This window comes from Tauraco erythrolophus, chromosome Z, assembly GCF_009769465.1.
Source record: "Tauraco erythrolophus isolate bTauEry1 chromosome Z, bTauEry1.pri, whole genome shotgun sequence".
NCBI lineage: Eukaryota > Metazoa > Chordata > Aves > Musophagiformes > Musophagidae > Tauraco > Tauraco erythrolophus.
In genome coordinates this window covers 63,444,534-63,467,751 of record NC_141496.1, presented here as the reverse complement: position 1 = coordinate 63,467,751, position 23,218 = coordinate 63,444,534, and the positions used below count along the sequence as shown (strand labels likewise).

At 44.2% G+C, this 23,218-nt stretch overlaps 1 protein-coding gene across 1 annotated transcript in view; it reads right to left on the bottom strand.

Moving 5' to 3' along the window:
* Positions 1–923: 923 nt before the first annotated feature.
* Positions 924–23,218, bottom strand: part of IDUA (alpha-L-iduronidase) — a 51,338-nt gene continuing 29,043 nt past the window's right edge. Inside the window, exons 3-14 of the mRNA XM_009980231.2 lie at positions 16,216–16,298; positions 15,497–15,604; positions 14,738–14,833; positions 14,006–14,208; positions 13,403–13,582; positions 7,839–8,055; positions 6,999–7,214; positions 6,208–6,329; positions 4,770–4,895; positions 4,053–4,129; positions 3,171–3,271; positions 924–1,024 (exon numbers count right to left, since the gene is read on the bottom strand). Of these exons, the coding sequence (XP_009978533.2) occupies positions 924–1,024; positions 3,171–3,271; positions 4,053–4,129; positions 4,770–4,895; positions 6,208–6,329; positions 6,999–7,214; positions 7,839–8,055; positions 13,403–13,582; positions 14,006–14,208; positions 14,738–14,833; positions 15,497–15,604; positions 16,216–16,298 (1,630 nt within the window). The remainder of the gene's footprint in view (positions 1,025–3,170; positions 3,272–4,052; positions 4,130–4,769; positions 4,896–6,207; positions 6,330–6,998; positions 7,215–7,838; positions 8,056–13,402; positions 13,583–14,005; positions 14,209–14,737; positions 14,834–15,496; positions 15,605–16,215; positions 16,299–23,218) is intronic.

The window sequence follows — 23,218 nt, the reverse complement described above, 5'->3', positions numbered from 1 at the left end:
GGGAAGCACGCTGGGGAGACATTAGCTGTAAGGGCTGTAGAAGGCCAGGGTAGTTGGCAGCAATGGAGAGAAAGAAGGGCTTTCCATGGTTAGAGCCTCCATCACAAAGAGGCAGCAGCTGACATCCACAATGCCAACAGGTGACTTGGGCAAAAGCAGAAAGCAGAAAAGGCAGGGAAATCTGGAGGCTAGTGCTTCCTGTGCCTTCCCCTTTGAGGATGAGCTGCTACCCCTTCTTCTCCCTATGTGAGAGGAATCGCTCTGGCATCCAAATAACATCCACAAATGCAGAGACAGCTAGGTGGAAGCCCCTTTGTGAGAGAGTGAAGACCATCATACATCTGAAGACATGGTAAGTACTCAGAAATAACCCACTGGAGCATGCACCACTAAGTGGCGAGGAAGTAGGGATCCTTCATTTCATGCTCCGGATCCATCTGATTGCTTTTCCATCAAACCATTCTGTCAAGACAGGCTGGTAGCTGAGGCAAGCAGTTCACTCTCAGACAGGTTCTCCTTGTGTCTTTGGTGCCAACCTCACTCATACAGTGAAGTGATGGTCTTGTTCCTGCTGCAGTTGGTGACCTCTATAAGTCTTTGGTCATCCTGGTCATTAGCTCAGTGTAAAATATGGAATAATAAACATTTATTCCCGTAATTTCTAGTTACCAAGCTGAATCCCAGTCCTACAGCAGCCTCTTGCAATCGTACCACTTGAGTTGTCAGTTGTGGCTGATAATGCTGTCTTTTGAGCCCTGAAGAGTTAATAGGGGCAGTTGCTTTTAACTTACATTCCTAACTTGCTTCATCAGGTCCTTTTGATACTCCCTCCTCAGCTTGGGAGGAGTTTATTTTTCTGGGGAGTTGTCATTTGCAGGGAGCATACACCACTCAGTCATCACACCAGGCACCACTCTTCAGAGTCACTTGAAAGCTTCAACATACTCCACAGGAAGAGAGGACAGGCCCGCCTTCCCCCAGTAGTCAACAGCACGAACTCTGTAAAAGCCGGAGACTGAGCTTCCTGCAAATGAAAAGGTTAGAAATGGTCACTGTGAAAGGCTGACACCTGTGGTGCATGGAGGATGTGGAGCAGGCACTACTCCTCTAAAATGTAGGTTTGTGGAATGGGCTGGGGAAGTGGTGAAATCAGTTCTGTGCCCTATGTAAGTGTGTCTGTGCCTGCGTAACTAGAAATGATGATAAATTCCCCATGGCCAAGTACCGGCTCTTTTCCTTTGTTGCACCAAGGACCTCCTCTCTCCTCATTAGGATTTGCAAGTGTAGCTACAGGACTGATGTCCCAGCAGTTCCTTTGGAAGAAGGCTATGACATCTTCTGTAACCCACTACTAGTAATTTCCTTTTTTCTCACTTACTTTTCTGCCTGAATTGTGCCTTTGGAACAGGTTATGTGGAGACAGGATCAACAAAGAAGCAGAACAAGAAGCATGCAGGCTAACTGAAAACCCTCTGCTCAACTCAAGAAGCAGCACCACTTGCTCCAAAGGTATGTGAGTTCTTTGGCTCTTCTGGTTTTCATCCTTGATCCGTCTTGAAGAACACAGCCTTCACTAGCAGAGTCTTTAACCTCACAAGCATTATAAATGTTTTTTCTCATCTATTTCCTTGATTTTTATGTGTGCTTTAGTATTTTTTTTCCTAAAAGAAAAAGAATGCTAGATTTAATGAGTGAGAAGGAAGTATCTAACAATAACAACTGCTGAGATGTGAATTTTTTTCAAGCAGTCTTTTCTTTTTTGTGTTTGAAACAAACAATTAAATCTGGTAGGTTCCCCAGATGCGCGGCACTAGGTGATAATGAATCCTAATTTCAGAGACTTGCCTTAGCTATGATTTATAGTCTCTGTTTACCTGTGTAGCTTTTACATTGCAATAATAACTCTGAACTTTATTACGCATCCACTGCTGCTGCTAAGCCTTTCTCAGGCTAAGATGAGCTTGTGTTTCTGGCAAAAACCTCTCTGAATTGCTTTTTATTAGTATTAGTTCGAGGCAAGGCCTGTCTGTATTTCACACAGCACTGATCAGTGCTTATTAGCAATTCTGGTTGGACACTCACATTGCGGATTAGACCATATTTGGTTAAAAAAGCCAAAAAAACAATAACAAAAGGTACGCAAAGAAAACATCACTACCTTCTGTCAGCATTTTTCATATGGGTGTGTTTCTATTGCATCTAGGCTGTACTTGAGGAAAAATGACGACAGGTTCTGGGAGAAGCTTTGCCTGTTGACAAAGATGAAACTCGCTGTCCTCTAACGTGAAACATCTAAAACTTAGGCAGCTAGTCAGGGCTAAAGGGAAAGCCCTAGGAAACAGCAAAGAGAGTGTTTTCTCCTTGGCTAGGTGTTCAGATAGCCAGGACAAACTGTCCTACAGAAGGATGTCTTATGTTCTTACAAGTGAGCCCAATAGCTTAAGATTGCCAAGCCACAAAAGGGTATGGGAACAGGGACAGATGACTACAACAAGAGCAGAATTGCAACCTTCCCCTGAAGCAGCTGTGAACACGATAAATGCAGGACAACCAACCCATCCATGAAAGGTGGATGTGACCTCCCACTTATTTGTGTGTTGATGCCACATTCTTAGGCAGTCTAACACCTCAAGATTCAGTGGTACAAAACAAGTGCTCCCACAGCCCCACCCCAAAAGCATTGTATAAACTTAGGCAAAGGTATGGCCAATATCTATGAGACTGAGGCCAAACCTCAGACTTGCCTTGCTGTGTGTCTACTACCAAGAGCAAAACACCATGCTCTGGTCATACGAAGAAGTTTTTTTTTGTTCCCATTTTTGCATGCTTCTACACCAGCTACAAATAGAGACAAAAGCACTGCTTTGCCTCTCAGGGAGCTTACCAGGCTCACAGCTGGGTGACTTTGGGTTGTGTAACAAGGAATTTATTCATAGCAATACTCCTAATAATGTCCTCATGACTATTTGTTAATTAGTGCTTGTCCTTGAGAATAAGGCTTTCACTGAGAATGTAGTCCTAAGGGAAGAGAAGTGCTCTTATTTGTGATGGGAGTGTATGTCACTACCAAGCTACATACCTTCACTAGTTAGTTACTAACTGATGTCTCACACGCTCTTGAGTGCACTATTAACATGAAAGATTACATAATATGCGTATTCTTGCCTTACCTGGACTGTAAACCCAGAGAGTGAATATTGTGTCTTTGGCATTAATCCGCTGGTATGCTTTTCCATCCGGTGAGAACTCCACTTCAAATGTCTTTATACATCTAGAAAAGAAAACAAGCCAGCTCAGTAAATACAACTGATTAGGCGGTACGCAATCAAATCATAATCTCAGGGCCATTTCAACAAGGGCAGCCAAAACCAGGAAATGCTCATTCCTACCAAAAGTGGGATGGCATGAATTGTCAGTATTAGGAAGAACCACAGCTTCAACAGCCCACAGAATAACATCCAGGCTGACTCGCTGTATTGGGTACTTGCAGCACCACAAACTGTTAAGCATCTTTTACTCTCAAACCAGAGTTATCAAGGCTGAATTGTCTAGAGAGACTGGCTTGAAAAGGAGCTAAGTCAGTGTTTCCTGAGGGAGTCTGGATGTACAATGGATCACCTCTGACAGTTCACCTACAGAGGGTTTCCAGTCAAGTGCAGCTTGCTGGAGCAAGGAACTAGAAGTTTTCTCTTCCAGCTCACATCCCCTACAGGGATGTGCCAGATCTCACCTAGGCACCTACTGCTAATACAACTTATCATGGATTTTCCTGTCTGCTATGCTGAAGGCAAGTTCCTCAAAAAAGCCACTGGATGCTGCTGAGCAACAGGCAGACTCCCTTGCTCAGACTGCAAATTAGTCAGGGTTGCTCTCCATAGTTACTGCACGTAGGTCCTACAGTTCATTCTGTTAGACAAATGCACTGTAGCATCTCTCAAGGAGCAAGTAGTCATTAAATTATGAACTCGTTTCACTTTGTAGGACCAGTAGAAACTTAGGGAGTAATGTGCTGGTAACTCTGTTATATCCATTTTATTTTAAAAGCTACTTACTTTGAATTTACACAGTCATCGTCCCACAACACAATGACCTGCCCCTTTGTAAGAGGGATCAAACGAACCCCAGTCACCTGTCCAAAGACACATACTCATGTAAGAAAGCTGTACAAACCAACCAGCCAGGTCAGATTTCTGTGTTCATCCTCCTTTACTAATTATTTGCTTTGATTCTTTCCATTGAAATCAAGAAAAAAACAAAACAAAACAAAACAAAATTCCTGCTCTGTGGCTTTGTAGCCTATGTCTCCAACCTGTCAGTCTTGCAGAGGACCTTCAGAGGCCCTGGGCACCCCTATGAACACGGATGGGACTGAATGAGCAGATACAGATGTCTAATCTACAACAGCCACGGTTCCATTTTATTTTTAGCTATCAATTGTTAACTGGAAAGCTGTTGTCAAGCCTGGTAGCACATGATGTGATTTTAAAAAAGATACTGTACTTTCCAGTACTGCATTATTTTAGCACCATGGATAAACTTGCATTTATCTCAGTGATGGCTCCTATCACTTGCTGTGGAATGCTTTATCTTGAGTTATGCCTTAGAGAGCCTTTTCATCAAAGGAGAGAATAATTGTTTATTAACTAAGTATGACACAGTACCTTTAACAAATAATAGGCCCAAATACTAGTCCAGCTTCTTCTTAGTGAGACTTAAAACAGGAAGCAGTTTCTAATTTGGTGAGTCTGACAGTCAAATAAAACACATACTTGATCAGGAACAGATCTGGGTCTTGCACAGATGTGGATAAGAAAGACCGAGGGAACAGGAAAGTCCTGCTTCAGTGTCAGGATGCCACCTTCAGGAAATGGGAATGGGCCTGTTGCCACCGGGTCCTGTGGAGCCAAAGAGACGTGTTGCAAATAATCTTTCCTTACAGCACCTAAAGGCCACCTGTTACATCAGTGTAAAGTGACTGTGTATTTACTTTGGGACTGTAAATTTCTAAATAGAGTTAGTGCTGGTAAGTGGCTTACGTCATCAAAGTTATTCAAGCTGGGACACTTTTTATCTCGCCTGCTGTCCAGCTCTTCAGGAAACAGAGGGTTTGTCCCTCTCACAAACTGTGTTGATTACAGATGCCCTTTAGGCGCAATCTGTTGCTTTAAGTAACCTCCCATGGATGTCTTTCAGGCTAGTGGTCTTTACAAACCACATCCCTGTCTCTTAGCTATGGATTCCCAGCGTGCAGTGAAAGCTGTTGCTAGCTACAACGGTGACTCAGCTGGACTCTAAGGATGAGGTTTCACCAGATAGCCAACAGTACCTAAAACCTTGCTGCTACCCTGTTGAAGCAGATCTGATGGCTCTTGCAGCAACCTACAGGCTTTAGCAATAGTGAGTATGGTGACTGGGAAGAGAAGACATAGCACTGTACACCAAAGTCATAAGGCAATTACCCACTATGGGCCCCGAAGGGGACAAAGGTGGCCTCCTTTATTTTAACCATGGGTCTGAATGCACAAAGAAACCATGGGAGAGGGAACTAAAGTGACGGGCTGCTAACATATTCTCACATACAGTAGGGAGGCTTCACTCAGCAGGGAGGAGAGGAGTCCTCAGAGAGGACTTACTACTCCTCAGTCCCCTCTGGGGTGCATTCGGAACTGGTGAGGATGAGGGGGAACTGCAGGCTTCCCTGTAAGCCCCTGAGAGATGCTAAATGTCTTCTGCACTCACGCTGGGTAATTTTCACCTCAGGGAGCTGTTTGTTTTCTGTTATTGAGGAGGGGTTCATTTCAACTCTCTAAAGCAGCAGTTTCGTCCTTCTGTAACATACACAGGGCCATGTGACTTATTTGGGGAGACAGAACAGAAATGGTCTCAAAGCTCATTGACGTTTCAGAGAGAAGGTGGTACTTGTTCTGGAGCTACTTTGCCTCCTTAGTTAAAGGTCGCCCAGTAGCAAAGAAGTTGGTCATCTACATTTAGTCTCTTGTGTAACATAAATGCAAAACATATCAGTTGTGTCTCAGCTACATTTCTCTGCGTGACTGCAAGTGCATTTTCGTAGGTATACGAGATGTGCATGACTGTGGGCTAAGGAAATTCTGACTACCTGAGCTGATTTCTTGTCTCTTTAGCTGTAGTTAAGCAATTCACGAGCACTTAACCCATACAACGCTTCAAGCAAACACATGGTCATACCTCTGCATCCCTTATTTGCTGGAACTCTTCTGGGGAAGGAAAGTCAGGGCTTCCTAGCTTTTTCCACTTCAGGTAGGGATTGGTTTGGTTGTTATCCAGGTAATATGTCACATACACTAGCTCTTTAGGAACACAAATGAAAGAGAATAAACTCTTTACTTGGATTTCAAGATTAACAAGAATAAATTTAGCAGCAGGTGTTTAAGTCTACCTTCTCAAATTCTGGATAAATTGCAGATTCTATGATTTCAGCACTTCAGAGCCTGGCTTCCACTGGAAAGTCACAAGGCTAGCACTATTACAAGGCTATACAATCTATATTTGGCAAGTTTAAATTTCAAGCTATTACTTCCATAACCAGAATTGAAACCCTCTTATTTTTTGCACAGGTGCTGCACACATTTGTTGGACAGCTGCATCAACTGTGTAATAATGTGGTCATGTTGGCTGTCTTGGAGTCGTCTCAGAAAGGGAATTGTAAGGCCTGGCAATATTCAGCCAAGGACACTGAGATTAATAGCTTTCCAAAAAGGTAGCACGTGCAGCTGCCATTAAAGGCAGGGTCAAAGTGCAGACATTAGGAAAGAACCTTTCCTAGAAGAGCACCATCATATCTCAGAAAAGCTGGGAGTGCCCGAAAGGTGAGAAGGAAAAGTTAGCAAATGAAACTCCACTCTTGCAACAAAAGACAACTCAGCTGAAGTGTGTCAGCACATGTTCTGTCCTAAAGATCTAATCCTAAAGATCCTCACATCCTAATTACGTGAGCTGCCTACATGATGTTTGGTTACCTCTCAGTTTGGGGAAGTGGGTGGCGTTCACTGTGACGGTGCTGATGTTAGATGAAGTCCTGTTATCCTCACTTGAATACATCAGTAGAGTAGCTTGCCAACTGTCTGAAGGCTGCATCTCGCTTGGACTGTGCACAGATGCCAGGACACCAATTGTGCTGTTTTGAGTGCTTTCGCCTTCAGGGCTGTTCACTTCCGCAAAAATCTGCTTTTCTCCTTTAAAAAATGCGACAGCTCTGTAAGCGTCACTGCTAGTCAGTCCTGTATCAGCTTCGGACACAGGAAGGGTCCACACATGGGGATGTGGACTAGCACATATAGACTGACCTGTGTTCTTGCTTATTTTACCAGGTATAGCACTCACTCGGGCTTATTTTACAACAGCAGAGCATGCACGTACTACAGCAGTAGTATAGCAGCAATTAGAGCAGTTAGAGCAGTTAAGCAGTTCAGCTAGCAACATCTAAACACATAACAGTGAATTAGGATCTTCCCTGAGTATGCTGCATGGGTCTTCCAGATGTGGGGATTTCTTAAAGACATTTTCAGCCTGAAGTGATGGCACAATAGGGAAGTACCAGTCAATGAGAAAAGGAGTGGTTGGCATACAGAGAGTATAAACAAAGCAGTAAATTAAATCAAATTAATAACAGACTGTCAGGAACATCTCCTGAGCTACTAATTTCTCAGGGAAAATGATGTTTCATTTTCTTAACCCAGCTGGTAAACAGGAGAAATCCTGCTTTTATCAGTGGGGAGGTGGCTGGAATAATCTCTCAGGCAGGAAGTTTCTAGGTAGAAGAGGTTATTGATGTGCTCTTTATTCAGTGGTTACTGTACCTAGCAGTGCCAGCAAGCCCATGACAGTCAGCACTGGCTTCCGCACCATCTGGACATGAGGTGGCTTTGTATTGTTCATCTGAAAACGTGCTGTCAGAGTCCGCTGTGTGAAGTAATGTGGGTAGTAGCTCAAGAAGGCATTGTCATTACTTAGCAGTGTGTAGTTGATGGTGTTGTTGGCTTTGGAAATGAGCAGGTTTTGATGCTGGATGATTACCTGCAAAGTCATAGAGAAGAGGGAACTTCACCCTGGAGAAAATCCAACAAACACATAATGTCTGTATTTTTTGAATCTTTACAGTGTATTGAAAAGAGCTGTCACTCACAAAAGTTTGAACAACTAAACTGTTCCTCACAACTCTTGGAGAAACTATTCTTTAGGTGATACATCAATCACCTAATTAAAATTTGAAGTATCCGCATAGTTTTGCCAGTAGAAAGTCTCTGAAATAACTCTTACTAGTACTCTGCATAAATTATTAATATATTTCCTTGGCTACTGCACTACATATGATGCTCCTCTATCTTGAATATTAAATTAGTAATCTGGATTTACCATCTGAATTAAACCTAAATGGTTCTCCAATTCTGGAGTTACTTTGTACCTATTACATGAGTGTCTGGGAGCTAGTCCTGAATTCTGTTCCTCAATGAGTCATTTTACCCACTTGGTGCTAACAGGGAATTAGTTCTCCCGAGATTTCACTGGCGGTTGTGCTGCTTTCCTACAAAATGCCAGATCTGTCAAGGTCTCATATTATGCCTAAGTACCAAACAGAACTTCAGAAGGCTGACAACTGAAAAGGTCTCATAATTGTCCTCCTAAAGGAACACAGGGCTCCAGCTCCTATCCGCTCAAGTATTAATTTTATGTTGGATGTCTCTTTTTTCTGCCTTTCATATCACAATGTCATTATGAACACTATAGTTCGCTCTCACAAACCCCCTGCAATGCAGTCAGTGACTTGTTGCTTTGGAGAAGACTGCTTCTGTATGCAGCCTAAAGGAGCTAGGAGCCTTTGTCTCCACAGGGTAGCTGATAAGACGTACCTTGTTTCTTGGTGGCATACATGCTCCCAAGTTTGGGAATTTCTACTTTGCACAGGAGCGCTTAGACTTTGGATGCTGTATAAGGTAGTGGCTCACAAAGCAAGAAACCTGCAGTGGGAACTATTGTTATGCAGTGGCAAGAGCTGGAACCAGGCTACAACTCCTTCAGGGGCAGGAATGCTGGGTATTCTCTTCTTCTGCTTTTCTGATGAACAGCAGTAATTACTAGCAGTAATTAATAAGACCACATGTACAGTCATTATCCAAAAGCAAAGAACAGGCTTCGGTCACCAAAGGGAGCTGCTCTGGAGCCAGCCCGACCTGCTGTGGAGCAGCAGATCTCGTCGCACAGGAGCTTTTCCTGAATAAGCCAGGAAATGCCAGGGAGCAAAGAGACGCCCAGGAGCCAGCAGCTCTCATGGGAGAGTATGAAGCTCTGGAGGTGGAAGGCCCATCGACAGATGATGTGGCTGAGGGTCCATCTGCACTGGAGGTGTCACCAGGGTCAGAAAGGACTACCCCTTGTACCAAGACCGCCTCCATGAAGAAGAAAAGACGGGTATTAGTTATAGGCGACTCCCATCTGAGGGGGACAGAAGGACCGACATGCCGGGCAGACCCTGCTCTGAGGCAAGTCTGCTGCCTGCCTGGGGCCCAGGCTAAGGACATCACTAGGAAACTTCTTAGCCTGTTACAACGATGGACTACTACCCGCTAATGCTCTTCCACGTGGGTGGCGATGAAGCTGCAACACGAAGTCCAAGGACGATCAAGAGAGACTTCAGGGCCCTGGGAAAGCTGGTAAGGGGATCTGGGGCACAGGTTATCCTTTCTTCTATCCTTCCAGTTGTGAGCAGTGACACTGGAAGAAGCAGATGCATCCAATCCATTAATATGTAGCTCCACGGCTGGTGTCATGGCCACAATTTCGGCTTCTTCAACAATGGGATGGGCCACATGGCACCAGGCTTGCTGGCAACAGATGGGACTTGCCTTTCTCAGACGGGATCAAGGGTCTTTGCACAACAGCTAGCGGGGCTCATCGACAGGGCTTTAAACTAGATTCGAAGGTGGAGTGGGGTAATATCAAGCTTGCTCAAGATATGCTGGATGCACCTGAAGAGCAGCAGAAAGGAATTCCAGACACTCCGGCCAGGAAGTCAGATTCATGTGGGGTCCAACTTAAATGCCTCTACGCAAACACACGCAGCATGGGGAATAAGCAAGAGGAGTTAGAAGTGTGTGTGTGCCTGCAGGAATATGATCTTATTGGTATCACGGAGACGTGATGGGATGAATCCTATGATTGGAGTGTCAGAATGGAAGGATACAAGCTCTTTAGGAAGGACAGGCAGGGGAGATGAGAAGGAGGTGTTGCCCTCTATGTCAAAGACCAGCTAGAGTGCATGGAGCTGCACCTGGGGACAGACGAGGAGCCAACTGAGAGCTTATGGGTCAGGATTAAAGGGAGGGCAGGGACAGGGGACATAGTAGTGGGGGTCTGCTACAGGCCACCTGACTAGGAAGACCAAGTGGATGAGGCCCTCTATAGACAGATAGGAGCTGCCTCACATTCATGAGCCCTGGTCCTCATGGGGGACTTCAGCCACCCCATTATCTGTTGGAGGGACAACACAGCAGGGCATAGGCAATCCAGGAGGTTCCTGGAATGCATTGATGAGAACTTCCTTCTTCAAGTGGTAGAGGAACCAATGAGGAGAGGTGCTTTGCTGGACCTTGTTCTCACCAACAAGGAGGGGCTGGTGGGGAACGTGACGCTCAAGAACAGCCTTGGCTGCAGTGATCATGACGTGGTTGAGTTCAAGATTCTTAGGGAGGTAAGGTGGGTGCTCAGCAAGCTCACTACCCTGGATTTCAGGAGAGCAGACTTCGGCCTCTTCAAGGATCTCCTTGGTAGAGTACAATGGGATGAAGCCCTGGAGGGAAGAGGGGCCCAAGAAAGCTGTTTAGTATTCAAGGATCACCTCCTCCAAGCTCAGGAGCGGTGCATCCCAAAAAAGAGAAAGTCAGGTAGGAACACCAGGAGGCCTGCATGGATGAACAAAGTGCTCCTGGACCAAGTCAAACACAAAAAGGAGGCCAACAGAGGATGTAAGCAAGGGCAGGTAGCCTGGGAAGAATACAAAGAAATTGTTCGAGCAACCAGAGATCAGGTTAGGAAAGCTAAAGCCCTGATAGAGTTAAATCTGGCCAGGGACATCAAGGGCAACAAGAAAAACTCCTATAGATATGTCACTGATAAAAAGAGATCTAGGGAAAACGTAGGTCCTTTCCAGAAGGAAATAGGGGACCTGGCTATCTGGGATATGGAGAAGGCTGAGGTACTCAATGACTTCTTTGCCTCAGTCTTCACTGGCAAGAGCTCCAGTTGCACAGCCTAAGTCACAGAAGGCAAAGTCAGGGACTGGGAGAATGAAGAACCGCCCACTGTAGGAGAAGATCAGGTCCGGGACCATCTAAAGAACCTGAAGGTGCATAAGTCCATGGGACCTGAGGAGGTGCATCCACGGGTCCTGAGGGAACTGGCAGATGAAGTTGCTAAAACACTATCCATTGTATTTCAGAAGTCATGGCAGTCTGGTGAAGTTCCCACTGACTGGAAAAGGGGAAACATTGCCCCCATCTTTAAAAAGGGAAAAAAAGAAGATCTGGGAAACTACAGGCCAGTCAGTCTCACCTCTGTGCCTGGCAAGATCATGGAGCAGATCCTCCTGGCGACTACGCTAAGGCACATGGAAAATAAGGAGGTGACTGGTGACAGCCAACATGGCTTCACTAAGGGCAAATCCTGCCTCACTAATTTGGTGGCCTTCTACGATGAGGTTACAGCACTGATGGATAGGGGAAGAGCAACTGACATCGTCTGCCTGGACTTATCCAAAGCATTTGATACTGTCCCACATGACATCCTTGTCTCTAAACCGGAGAGATAGGGATTTGACAGATGGACCACTTGGTGGATAAGGAATTGGATGGATGGTCGCACTCAAAGAGTTATGATCAATGGTTCAATGTCCAAGTGGAGGCCAGTGACGAGTGGTGTTCCTCAGGGGTGAGTACGGGGCCAGTGCTATTTAACATCTTTGTTGGTGACACGGACAGTGGGATTGAGTGCACCCTCAGCGAGTTTGCAGATGACACGAAGTTGTGTGGTGTTGTGGACACGCTGGAGGGAAAGGATGCCATCCAGAGGGACCTTGACAGGCTGGAGAGGTGGGCTTGTGAGAACCTCATGAACTTCAACAAGGCCAAATGCAAGGTCCTGCACGTGGGTCGGGGCAATCCCAAGCACAAGTACAGGCTGGGTGGCGAATGGATTGAGAGCAGCCCTGAGGAAAAGGACTTGGCAGTGCTGGTGGATGAGAAGCTCAACATGAGCCGGCAATGTGCGCTTGCAGCCCAGAAAGCCAACCGTATCCTGGGCTGCATCCAAAGAAGTGTGGCCAGCAGGTCAAGGGAGGGGATTCTGCCCCTCTACTCTGCTCTCGTGATTCCCCACCTGGAATATTGCATTCAGCTCTGGAGTCCCCAACACAAGAAGGACATGGAGCTGCTGGAGTGAGTCCAGAAGAGAGACACGAAGATGATCTAAGGGCTGGAGCACCTCTCCTATGAAGACAGGCTGAGAGAGTTGGAGCTGTTCAGCCTGGAGAAGAGAAGGCTCTGGGGTGAGTGATCTTATAGCAGTCTTCCAGTACCGGAAGGGGGCCTACAGGAAAGCTGGAGAGGGACATTTTGCAAGGGTATATAGTGATAAGACAAAGGGTAATGTCTTTAAACTGAAATAGGGGAGATTTAGACAGATCTAAGGAAGAAATTTTTTACATTGAGGGTGGTGAGGCACTGGAACAGGTTGCCCAGAGAAGCTGTGGATGCTTGATCCCTGGAAATGTTCAAGGCTAGGTTGGATGAGGCTTTGAGCAACCTGATGTAGTGTAGGGTGTCCCTGCCCATGGCACGGGGATTGGAACTAGATGATCTTTGAGGTCCCTTCCAACTCTAACGATTCTATGATTCTATGATTCTATGATTATGCTGAGAGCTCCAGGGACTTCTTTATATCTGATGCCTCTTGATGAGATAAACTTATGAAGGAGCTGAGAAATAATGTCTCACGTGAGGCACTAGCTAGCAGTAGTGAGACGATAGCAGTAGTATTACATGGAGAGAGGATGTGTGGGTGTAGTCTTATCAGGTGGATCTAACTAGGGGACTGTACACAATACCTGACACATTCTCCAACACATGTAAGGCTAGTTCTCAGTTGTTTTTGTTTGAAGGGAAGATGAATAAAACTAATTCAAACTTAATAAAACTACTGAAAAAAAAAAGACTATTTAGGGAAAATCCCAGCTGTATCAATAGGCAACTTCCTTTTGTTGGATCTATTATTCTAAGTACCTGCTTAAAAATTGACTGTAAGTCTACCTTTGCAACTGCATTAACACATCAGGACACTCTACTGTGAGAAGACTGTCAATGAACCGAGTTACCTTTACAACCATAGCTGCATAGGTCACATCAGCTCGCCACAGTTGTGGAATGGACCATCCAACCATTGGATCTGCTTCATCATTGTATATGGCAACAGAAGCAAAATTTGGAAACAGCTTCTGAATTTGTTCAACTGCTTCTACTTCTTGTTGCAAGATGTAGAGAGAACTCCCACCACCCTGCAACGATATTTCATATCTGCTTAGTGAAAGTCAGTAAACAGTAGTAAACACACAGACATAACATACAGACACAAACATATTCTGAAAACACATTCCTGGATTCTCTGGGGAGCTGTGGGCCAGACAGCATTAGGTTTTCTTTATTTAACCCATTACAGCATGTTTGCATGAGCTTCTCGTAGAATACAAAACGGACAAGAGGTAGAGGAGTTGTTTTGCCCTGGGAATTAGGCAAAGGTAAATGCGCTTTGAGTTGAAGTCTTGCAACTGAACATTTTCAAAGTTTTGTTAGAATAGGTAGACATTCTTCCTGCTATAGGCTGGACACTCATCTGGAAATCAACTTCATAAATTAGAATAAAATGTAACTTGGATTGAACTGATGAAAAAAATAGCCTTAAACTGAAATCTTGTACTGACCTTCTTATGGAGAGAGATGTAGTCCAGCCTTACACCAGTCTCCCCTGTGAAGAAGTTGGTTCCATTGTAGCAATGACATAGAAGACTCCAGCATATGGGTGACTTAGGTAAGGGGTGGAAGGAATCCCCAGGCCCTCCAAATTTTAGTAGAGGACTGGCTGCTCTTAATCCTTCTGAGCAAGCATCATAATAGTTGAGAAATCCTAAAGTTCAAGCAGATGCATATATCAAAGATGCTAACTCAAAACAGAATCTTGATCTAAAACTACAGGTAGATGTTACAACCCTATTATTGCATTTATTGGTAGAACCTCACACACTGGGGCTACTCTTTCTTATGCACTGACAACATGAGACGACATCAAAAGCTCAGCTGCATTCACAAGGTTCTTCCAAAGGTCTCATAAGGACAGGTTCCCAAGGCATGCATCTATCAATGAACAGTTTTCCTCTTACTCCACCCTTCACCCCCTTACCCCTAGTAACCTTACTTTATATCCAAATAATGAACTGCATCTTCTTAGTGTAACTCATGTTGTCCAAGCAGGGAACAAAGTGTAGACAGTAACATGACCTTAGCAAAGCAGACTAGGTGTACCTTTCATATTCTTTACCTCTCCAATCTACTTTACTTCTTTGGCAGCATCTCTCCTTTCTCACTGTCACCCCTCCACCCACACCACATAGCTGTCTTGCTTTACTACACTAGCATGTGCTCCAAAACATGCTTACCTTTCACTGTCATAGACACATTATCAAAGTCATGGTGGTCTGGTTCATTCCAGGTTTCAAAATTCCATTTAGCAACATGCTCCAGTCCATACCTATCTGTAGGACAGGCCTCATTTATCAGTGAACTGCATATTCAGACAATCCTACCAATTAGTCAGTGATCCAGACAATCCTATCATTTAGGGCTGCAGGTGAGGTTCAGCACTCAGTATAACAGGGTACAAATACTACCTATTTTTAATAATGAGGGAAATGTGATTTTGGTAGCTTCAAAATGAACTCTCATTTTTGATGAAATGCAGCAATATTTGAAAAAGATGAAAGGTGAGAGGGAGGTGATGTGAAGTACAGCCTTGTGATTAGGGCACTCACCTAGCCTTCATTCAGGTTGAGGCTTCTGTCTCATTAGAGATATTTGAAGCTGGCATGTGGGAAGTATTCAGGTTATCATGTCCTAGTGCAAGCTGGTGGTTTACAATCACAACAACATAATGAATTTAAAACTCGGTCCTCAGAGGCAGGCCAAATGTGCTACCCAAAACACACTACTCATTCAGGACGTTGGTCATGCATCAGCAAAAACAGGGGCTATTATCCCACTGTTTGTTCTGGCATGGTTTTTCTCCTGTTCGGTGCTGAAATCCAGGGTCTTGAAATTGATCACAATACACAGAGCTTTTTGAAGCAGTTAGAAGGGATTACAACAGAATAAATAACAGGGCTTTTTTCTCCTTTTTTGTTTTTTTTTTTTGAACTTACCTATGTATCTGCTGGCCAGAAGTGTAATTAAGTTTCTCCATCTTACTACCTGTTTTTTATCTTCAAAATCTAAAAAATATCCTGATGGATTCCCCATCAATTCAAATCCTAAAAAAGACACAAAAGATTGGTCTCCTTTTTTTGTGAATGCTATCTCCTTTTGATTAACGAAGGGGTTATTGCATTATATGAAACAAACTTGTTAGTGAAGAAGCATCATTAAATGGGCTTTCTTTCCTGGTTCTACGTGTCTCCACCAACAATATTTCACATTTGAGGTTGCTCACACTTGTTACTTGTTAATGACTATAGTAATCAATACTTACCATCGAAAATTCAGGGCTCAGAGGGAACTTTAAACAGTGTATGTTTGCAGAAATTCGAGGGAAGCTATACCTTGAGTACCTGCTTCTTTGTCCCTTTTAGGTACACGTTAATGGGTAAAAAGGTTTCTCCTCTTGAAAAGATCTCATTTCCCAATTAATACTTCTCAAACAGTTATTGAAAGCAATGTAAAACCGTTTGTGTTGAGTCTTAATTGCCCTAATAGTGCTTTGCTCACACTGTTTACATTTACATGGACATGAGGTAATGGCAAGTAGGAAAAGAACAAATTTTTACCAAAATCATTTTGGCAAAGCTCTCTAAGAATTTTCTGATGATTGCACAATATGGACAAACAGATGTAGCAAGTTGTGGAGGTAGGGAGCTGCCTTTACCTGGAATTAGCTTATTTTCCCACAGTTGATCCATAAGGTTATCCAAGGAAGTAAAATTGTAGTGAAGTTTCCCGTTCATCACTCTGAAGAATACAAGTAATAAAAAGTACAAATATAACTGTTATATCAAAGGAGGCACTTGGTTGCAGAGAATGGGTCAGATGGCTGCCTTCTTTTGGCTCTCAAAATTTACATGTAACTAGGGTTCTTGGAACTGTACACAAACTTCCTTTCTATAACAGGTGTTTACCATAAGTGAGTCACATTTCTTGTCCAATCCATGCCCTTTTGCTATTCCAGCAGCAGTAACAGAAGCTTTATAATGAACTTGCTTGCTGGATTTTGACTTTTTAACAGGTTATTAAGATTTCTAACTCTTTGCTGAAGTGAAATTCACCTAGACTGTTTTTTGGCTCACCTGTTTTTTCAGTTTCCATTTGATGACATACTACTAGGCCAGCTACAAGGTTTCCACCTTGTCTTGCATCTTCCTTAATATTCTCTTAACTTTCAATATATAATATAGCTTTCTTAGTAATGCTTCTAACAGATATAGGTACAGCTGAGAAATAACTTTGTATCTTTCAAAGAATGCTCAATTTATGCACACAATATCTGCAATTTTTACTTCATTGTTAACATTTGCTTACTATTCTTCCTGTACTCCCAGGATCTCAGTCTGCAGTCCTCTTACCCAGGTTTGAATACATGTGTTCAAAGACTTAGGAATAGCCCCATGATGCATCCCTTTGTGTCAGCGAATCTTGCAGAAGCATGGGTAGTAAAATTTGGGCATGCACCCGGGTGAGAACACTGGAGTTCTACTCAGGGGATGAAAACTGTCATTTGCAACTTATCTATGATATATTTGAAGATATGCTTTACATTCCTGAAAGGCTTTTCTTGCCTGGTAACCAGTGAAAACAAATAAAATGTAGTATGTGGGTCAGTGTATGATTTCCCATAACTTCTGAACTTGTGGCCTGATTTAACTGAAATCTGACAGGGCAGGAGAAGTTTTGCCAGTATGAAGTTCCAAACAGGAATTAAAAATGAACTTCTGTTGACAACGTTCTGGTAGTGTGACTTACTGCCATCTGGCTCAAGCCACAGCCTTGGCCTGGTGCCTAAATTCTGACCTCAGTATGCCCTGAGCAAAAGGTTTTGTAAGCACCCTTGAGGTAAGTCCAGACCTGGTCATACAGGAATACTGATCAGGGTCTTGCCAGAACCTCTCAAAGCTGATTCAACAGCTTTGCCAGAGCACTACACCTAATTTTTCTGGTACAGTGCAGCCTGAGCTCTGCCTCTGCTGTCTTGCCTACTCTTTCCTAGGCACCTTGCCTCTGCTTGGGTAGAAAGCTGTACAAGTGAACTGCAGATGCAATGTCCTAGGTATGCCAGAAAGGGGAGAGACAATCAGTTACAGTTCCTGTAACTGATCAGTGCTAGCAAGGCATGTTGGGCACACAGGATAAAAAGTGAGAATGGGGTAGTTAGCAGATCTCTTAAAATCAATGCTAGGCCCTGTACTGATTCACGGCTTGTTTCTTTCTGTGCCTTTCCATGCATTTCATAGATTTCATAGATTTCATAGATTTCTAGGTTGGAAAAGACCTTATAGATCTTAGATTGAGGTTCTTCCTCTGTGCTTTCTTGCCAAGGGAAGGTTTCAGTGAAGAACCTATAACAGCAATCCTGAAGCTCTCAGAGAAGTAAGAAGGGCTGACAGAATTGCCTAGCTAATAAAGAAAGGAACTGTGCAACCTGAAGAGGACAAAGTGCCATCAGCGCCTCTGACTATGATCTAGAAGATGAAAACAGGACAGGCAAAAAAAATGTAAGCCAAATCCAGTGTACCAGCTCCACCTGTGATATAACCAAGTCCACAGCCTTAGCCCCAGAATGGTCACACTCTTTGACCACAGACCTGAAGCTGGCTTTTCTAAAGTATTTCCTATCACCATGACAGAAATTGTCATGTCTGCAGCTACTGATGGGCTTGCAGCTCCTACCAGAGTCAAATAGTGCAGCTGGGAAAGAAGCAAATAGCAGAAAGATATTTATTTACTTTAGCATCCACATGAGCATTTTAAATGTTACTGTTGAACTAAAGAATGGTAATTTGGAACTAGGGTTTTTTTTTGGCTTAGAGGTTAAAAAAAAAGTCTGACAGTTCTATTCCAAAGTTCAAAGACAAATATTTTGTTGCAAAAGGTAGCTCTGCTCCCTCAGAGACATTAACTATTTCCAGTTGTACCCTGTGTTCTATTGAAATATTTGCTTACATGCACACTTACAGTCAGTGAGCATGAGAATGATTAACTCTACTGTCTTGTAAAAATTTAATAATGACATTTAGATAATAGCAAAGGAACTAGTGTCTTCCCAACTCCAGTCTAATGTATACACAGTACTATGTGAAAACAATTGGGCAATATAAGGCCTTCTATTTGATGTAAGTACACTTAAGATCGCAACACATGTACATTTTTCCTTCTTTATCAATTAAGTAAAACATTTAAAACAGAATGTCATTGCTAGCCATGACTGAAGTGACGGCACATGAGATCCTGTGTTATGTGCGTTGATGTAGAGGCACTTCTAACAACCTTTGGCTGATCAGTCACTTTATGAGAATCTTTTCTTGCTTGCAGATGGATTAGGCAGTATGTTCCTATTAATAAAATGATTACTTGACTGATAGGATTGGCACTTTCTCAGATCTTGATCTTATCCTTAGCCACACTACTCTTCTGATCTAAAAATGATGGGTTTTTTTACAACCTATACAGGATCACTAGAATTTGGGTTCCACAATTGCACACCATGTGGTGTCTGGAAGCCATGCTGACTGCCACGCATGAAGCACAGCAGGAACCTCACAAGCTGGTATTATTTACAAACATTCTGCATGGGGAAGATAGGCTCAACTGTCAGGCTGTTACCAGGAGTGCTATAAGTACAATTTTAGGTCACTGAAGACCAGATCAAAACTGGTACAGGCACGTGACAAGATAAATCCCTGACCCAGGATAAATTCATCTGACATTGACGAAGTTGTTCAAAACAGTTTTGCACATCTTACCTAGGACCTGCTGGTGCAGCATCGCATACCTATGACTGGGTCCTCGGTAGCAAGCTCACACACTTCTACAGTTTTATACTTTTTTTTTGCCTGCTTCTCTTCTGATATCTTTGCCCTTAAGTCATGGTTTCTAAACACCATTGTCGTCATTTATGAACAGGCAGAAGGCTATGTCTGTGTCACTTCATTTGAGTGCTTGCCAGACTGGGATTGTTCATCGTTTGCTGTTGGGTATTTCTGATGTGGAGTGTCGATCACTGTCCTGTCTGTGCCTGGTTTTCAAAAGTTCCTCAACGGGGCTTCTTCTGGGAGACTTGCCAGATAAGGCCCTCATCTTCAGTCATAACAAGCATCTACACTAAACCACATCTACTGGCATCCTGGCACCAATGCCCTTATAAGCCCAAGGCCTGAGGCTGCTATATTGCAGAGACTGCTGCCTGCTGGTGAGGTGTCTTTCTAGTCTTCGTCATCATCTCAGTTCCAGACCCATTTGTATGTGCTGCCTCTTGAGGGCAACAACTGTGCTGTTAACATGAAGTGCAGTGATGTATAGAGGGGAGTCCACTGAGTGTCACAAATTGCTCTTCCTTGGAAAAGGCTTGCTTTTTGGGCCATCCTTTGCTGAGCCAAATGTTAAAGGCCCATGTTAACAGCTTTCCACTGCCTTCCTTTACTGGAGTAAGGTTCTTCCACTATGGAGGGAAATTCTTTCAGGTGCACAGGCAGCTACTGGATATCTTGCCGCAGTGTTGTAAGACAATCATGTTGCGCTTCTTATTCATGACACTCTCAGACTACTCCCATTTATGAACTTCATCTCTTGGGAGGGCAGGGGTAAGCGAGCTTTGGCTGTCAACACCCTGCATCACAGCCAGGTCTGCTCCAGTTAGCACAGCTGTGGATACTGCTCCTTAGCCTACAGCTACAGCTTCCCTCCTGTGCCCAGCATCTGCTGCTTCTCTTCTGTCCTGGGTTGATCCCATCCAGGGATATAGTCGCATGCCTTGGAAAGCAAGCGCACACACAGACATTGGACCAAATATCTTATCTACAGAGAATAGAGCAAGAAAAACACAGGCAGGGAGTGTTTCCATTCCAGCTAATCTTCAGTCAAGTATTGAATCTCTGATAACACGTCAAGCTAACTTTATCAAACTTTATTGTAATGTACTAAACAAAACTTCCTGGGGTAGGAAGCCTTGTGGCTGACCCTTGCCAGTAGGTCACATCCCATTTAGGAACTCAAAGGTAACATGTAGGGTAACCATCAACAGAGCTATTCTGTTGAAGAGAGCTTTGTCTGATCTAGGATTGATATGATTAGGAAATAACTATATACTGGATTAGTGTCTTTCTCATCCTGACATTCTCACTCAGCTAGTGTGGCTTCCCTTTGCGTTTCTGGTGGACACAGTTACCGTGCGCGTCAGAAGCTAAAATAATCTGGTTCACTTTCACCAATGTGTGAGAACAGCCTCTCTTCTGGTTGATTGGCCATAGTGGCTGTCTAACACCACTCCCAAGGCAGCAGAGCCTGCTTACATCTTCACTGGGAGCTTGTGCTGGGAAAGATTGCTTGCCTAGTGGCAAACGCAGCCAAGAACTAGGGACAGAAAACTAGCACAAGGTGTTGGCAGAGGAGAGGTGCAAATGACACCTTACAATAAATAAAATTTTTCAGCAGTGTATTGGTTGACCTCAGACTTGACAGGTGCACTTCATGAGACAGCCACCTAAAAAAGACCCTGCTCCATGGGAGGTTTTCCATGTTACAGTCTTAGAAAGAAGTGAAAGTGCAGTCTAGGATAATACCCTGCTATGGTGTCTGCTGAGATAATGATCATATTACATACCACTATTCATTTGATAGATAATACGTAGCCGTGTGCAGACCATCTTTGTCCAGCCTCATAAGTCGGTTCCTGCAAACATACACTCCCTTGGCCATGGTGCCAGGATGTGGAACAATGGTAACACAGTGTCGTCGTTCAGCCCACTAACTAAGCACCATGCAGCCGCTCGCTCGCTCCTCCTCCCCACTGGGATGGGGAGGAGAAAATACAACAAAAGGCTCAAGGGTCGAGACAGGGACAGGGAGGGATCACTCACCAATTATGGTCACAGGCAAAACAGATTTGATTTGGGGAAAAAATCAGTTTAATTTGTTACCAATCAAATCAGAGAAGGATAATGAGAAACAAACCCAAATCTTAAAAACACCTTTTCCCCACTCCTCCCTTCTTCCCAGGCTCAGTTTTGCTCCAAATTTTCTCTACCTCCTTCCCTCAGTGGCACAAGGGAATGAGGAATGGGGGTTGCAGTCAGCTTGTCACATGTTTCTGCCTCTCCTTCCTCCTCAGGGTGAGGACTCCTCACACTCTTCTTCTGCTCCAGCATGTGGTCCCTCCCATGGGAGACAGCTCTCCACGAACTTCTCTGACATGGGTCCTTCCCACAGGCTGCAGCTCTTCATGAACTTCTCCAGTATGGGTCCCTCCCACAGGGTGCAGTCCTTCAGGAACAGACTGCTCCAGCACAGGCTCTCCACGGAGTCACAGCTTTCTTCGGGCACAGCCACTTGCTCCAGCGTGGGGTCCTTCATGGGCTGCAGGTGGATCTCTGCTCCATTGTTTCCCTCATGGGCTGCAGGGGGACCACCTGCTGTCTCACCACGGGCTGCAGGGGAACCTCAGCTCCGACACACCTCCCGTTTCATCTTCACTGACCTTAGTATCTGCCTAGTTGTTCCTCTCACATCCCACTCCTCTCTCCCCACCACCACACGCGGCCCTGCAAGACCTAGTGCAGACAGCTGCCTGCATGCCAGAGGACAGGGTGAGGCCCATGCCTCCCCCCTCTCTCTGCTGCAGGTTCTCCCTGTTTTTTTTTTTAATTCCCTTCTTAAGTATGTTAGCCCAGAGAAAGTACCACCATCACTGATTGACTCAGCCTTGGCCAGAGGCGGGTCTCACTTGGAGCTGGTGAAGTTTCTAGCAGCTTCTGACAGTGTCCTAAGGAATTGCTCACTGCTTTTCTAGAGCCTGTGGTGCCATTTCAGGGATCATAAAACTCCAGAACAGACACAAGTGCCCATCTAACCGCGAGAGGAGCTCACTGTCCAAAGCAAAGATGTTCACTGGAAAGATGTAGGAACAAACACTGATAAACACTGCCAGTTCAAACTCTTGCTGCTACCAGGTCCTCCAGAAGGAGCTGTCTTCAGAATTGACTTATTTCTTTAGCCAAGAGAACAGGCTGTTGAAGTGACAGTGAAGCACGTAAACTGTGAGCACAGCATCTTCAAGATGAAGGTCAAAAGCTCTGGGTAGGAAATGTCAGCAAGTTCATCTTTTCCAATTGGGTAACTTGTTGCCCTCCAAATCCCTCTTACAACGCAAAAGGATCTTGCCTCCTTGTTTTTCAATTACTTTTGCAGACACAAGGAATGAAACAAAGCCAGTTTAAAGTTCAGGCTGTTACAAAGACCTTGTTTGCTCCAAATCCACCAATTGTCTACATAAGCTTCTTGTTCTGCTGAGTACTTTAAAAACCTCTGGACCTTAAAAGCAGGTCCTAAGGGACTGTGAGCACTACGGAAATGATCCCTCAGAGTATATGAAGGGCAGAATTGCCTTCACTAGCATTCACCTTTCCAGAGGCTGCCTTCTCAGCAGTTTTGCTCCAGGTTTCCTCAATGTCAACCAAAAAAAACCCTACTAGATTGATAGTCTAGGTTTGAGCAAAAGATCATTAATGAATAACTATGAAATCAACAGGCTCCTGAGTTATTAATAAATAACATTTCCTCTTCTGAATTCAGTGGAAGCTGAACTGAAATACAGTACTTATTCACATCAGAGCTGCTTCTACCATGTTGTTGCCCCACTCCCTTCCATGAAATCCTTGTATCCC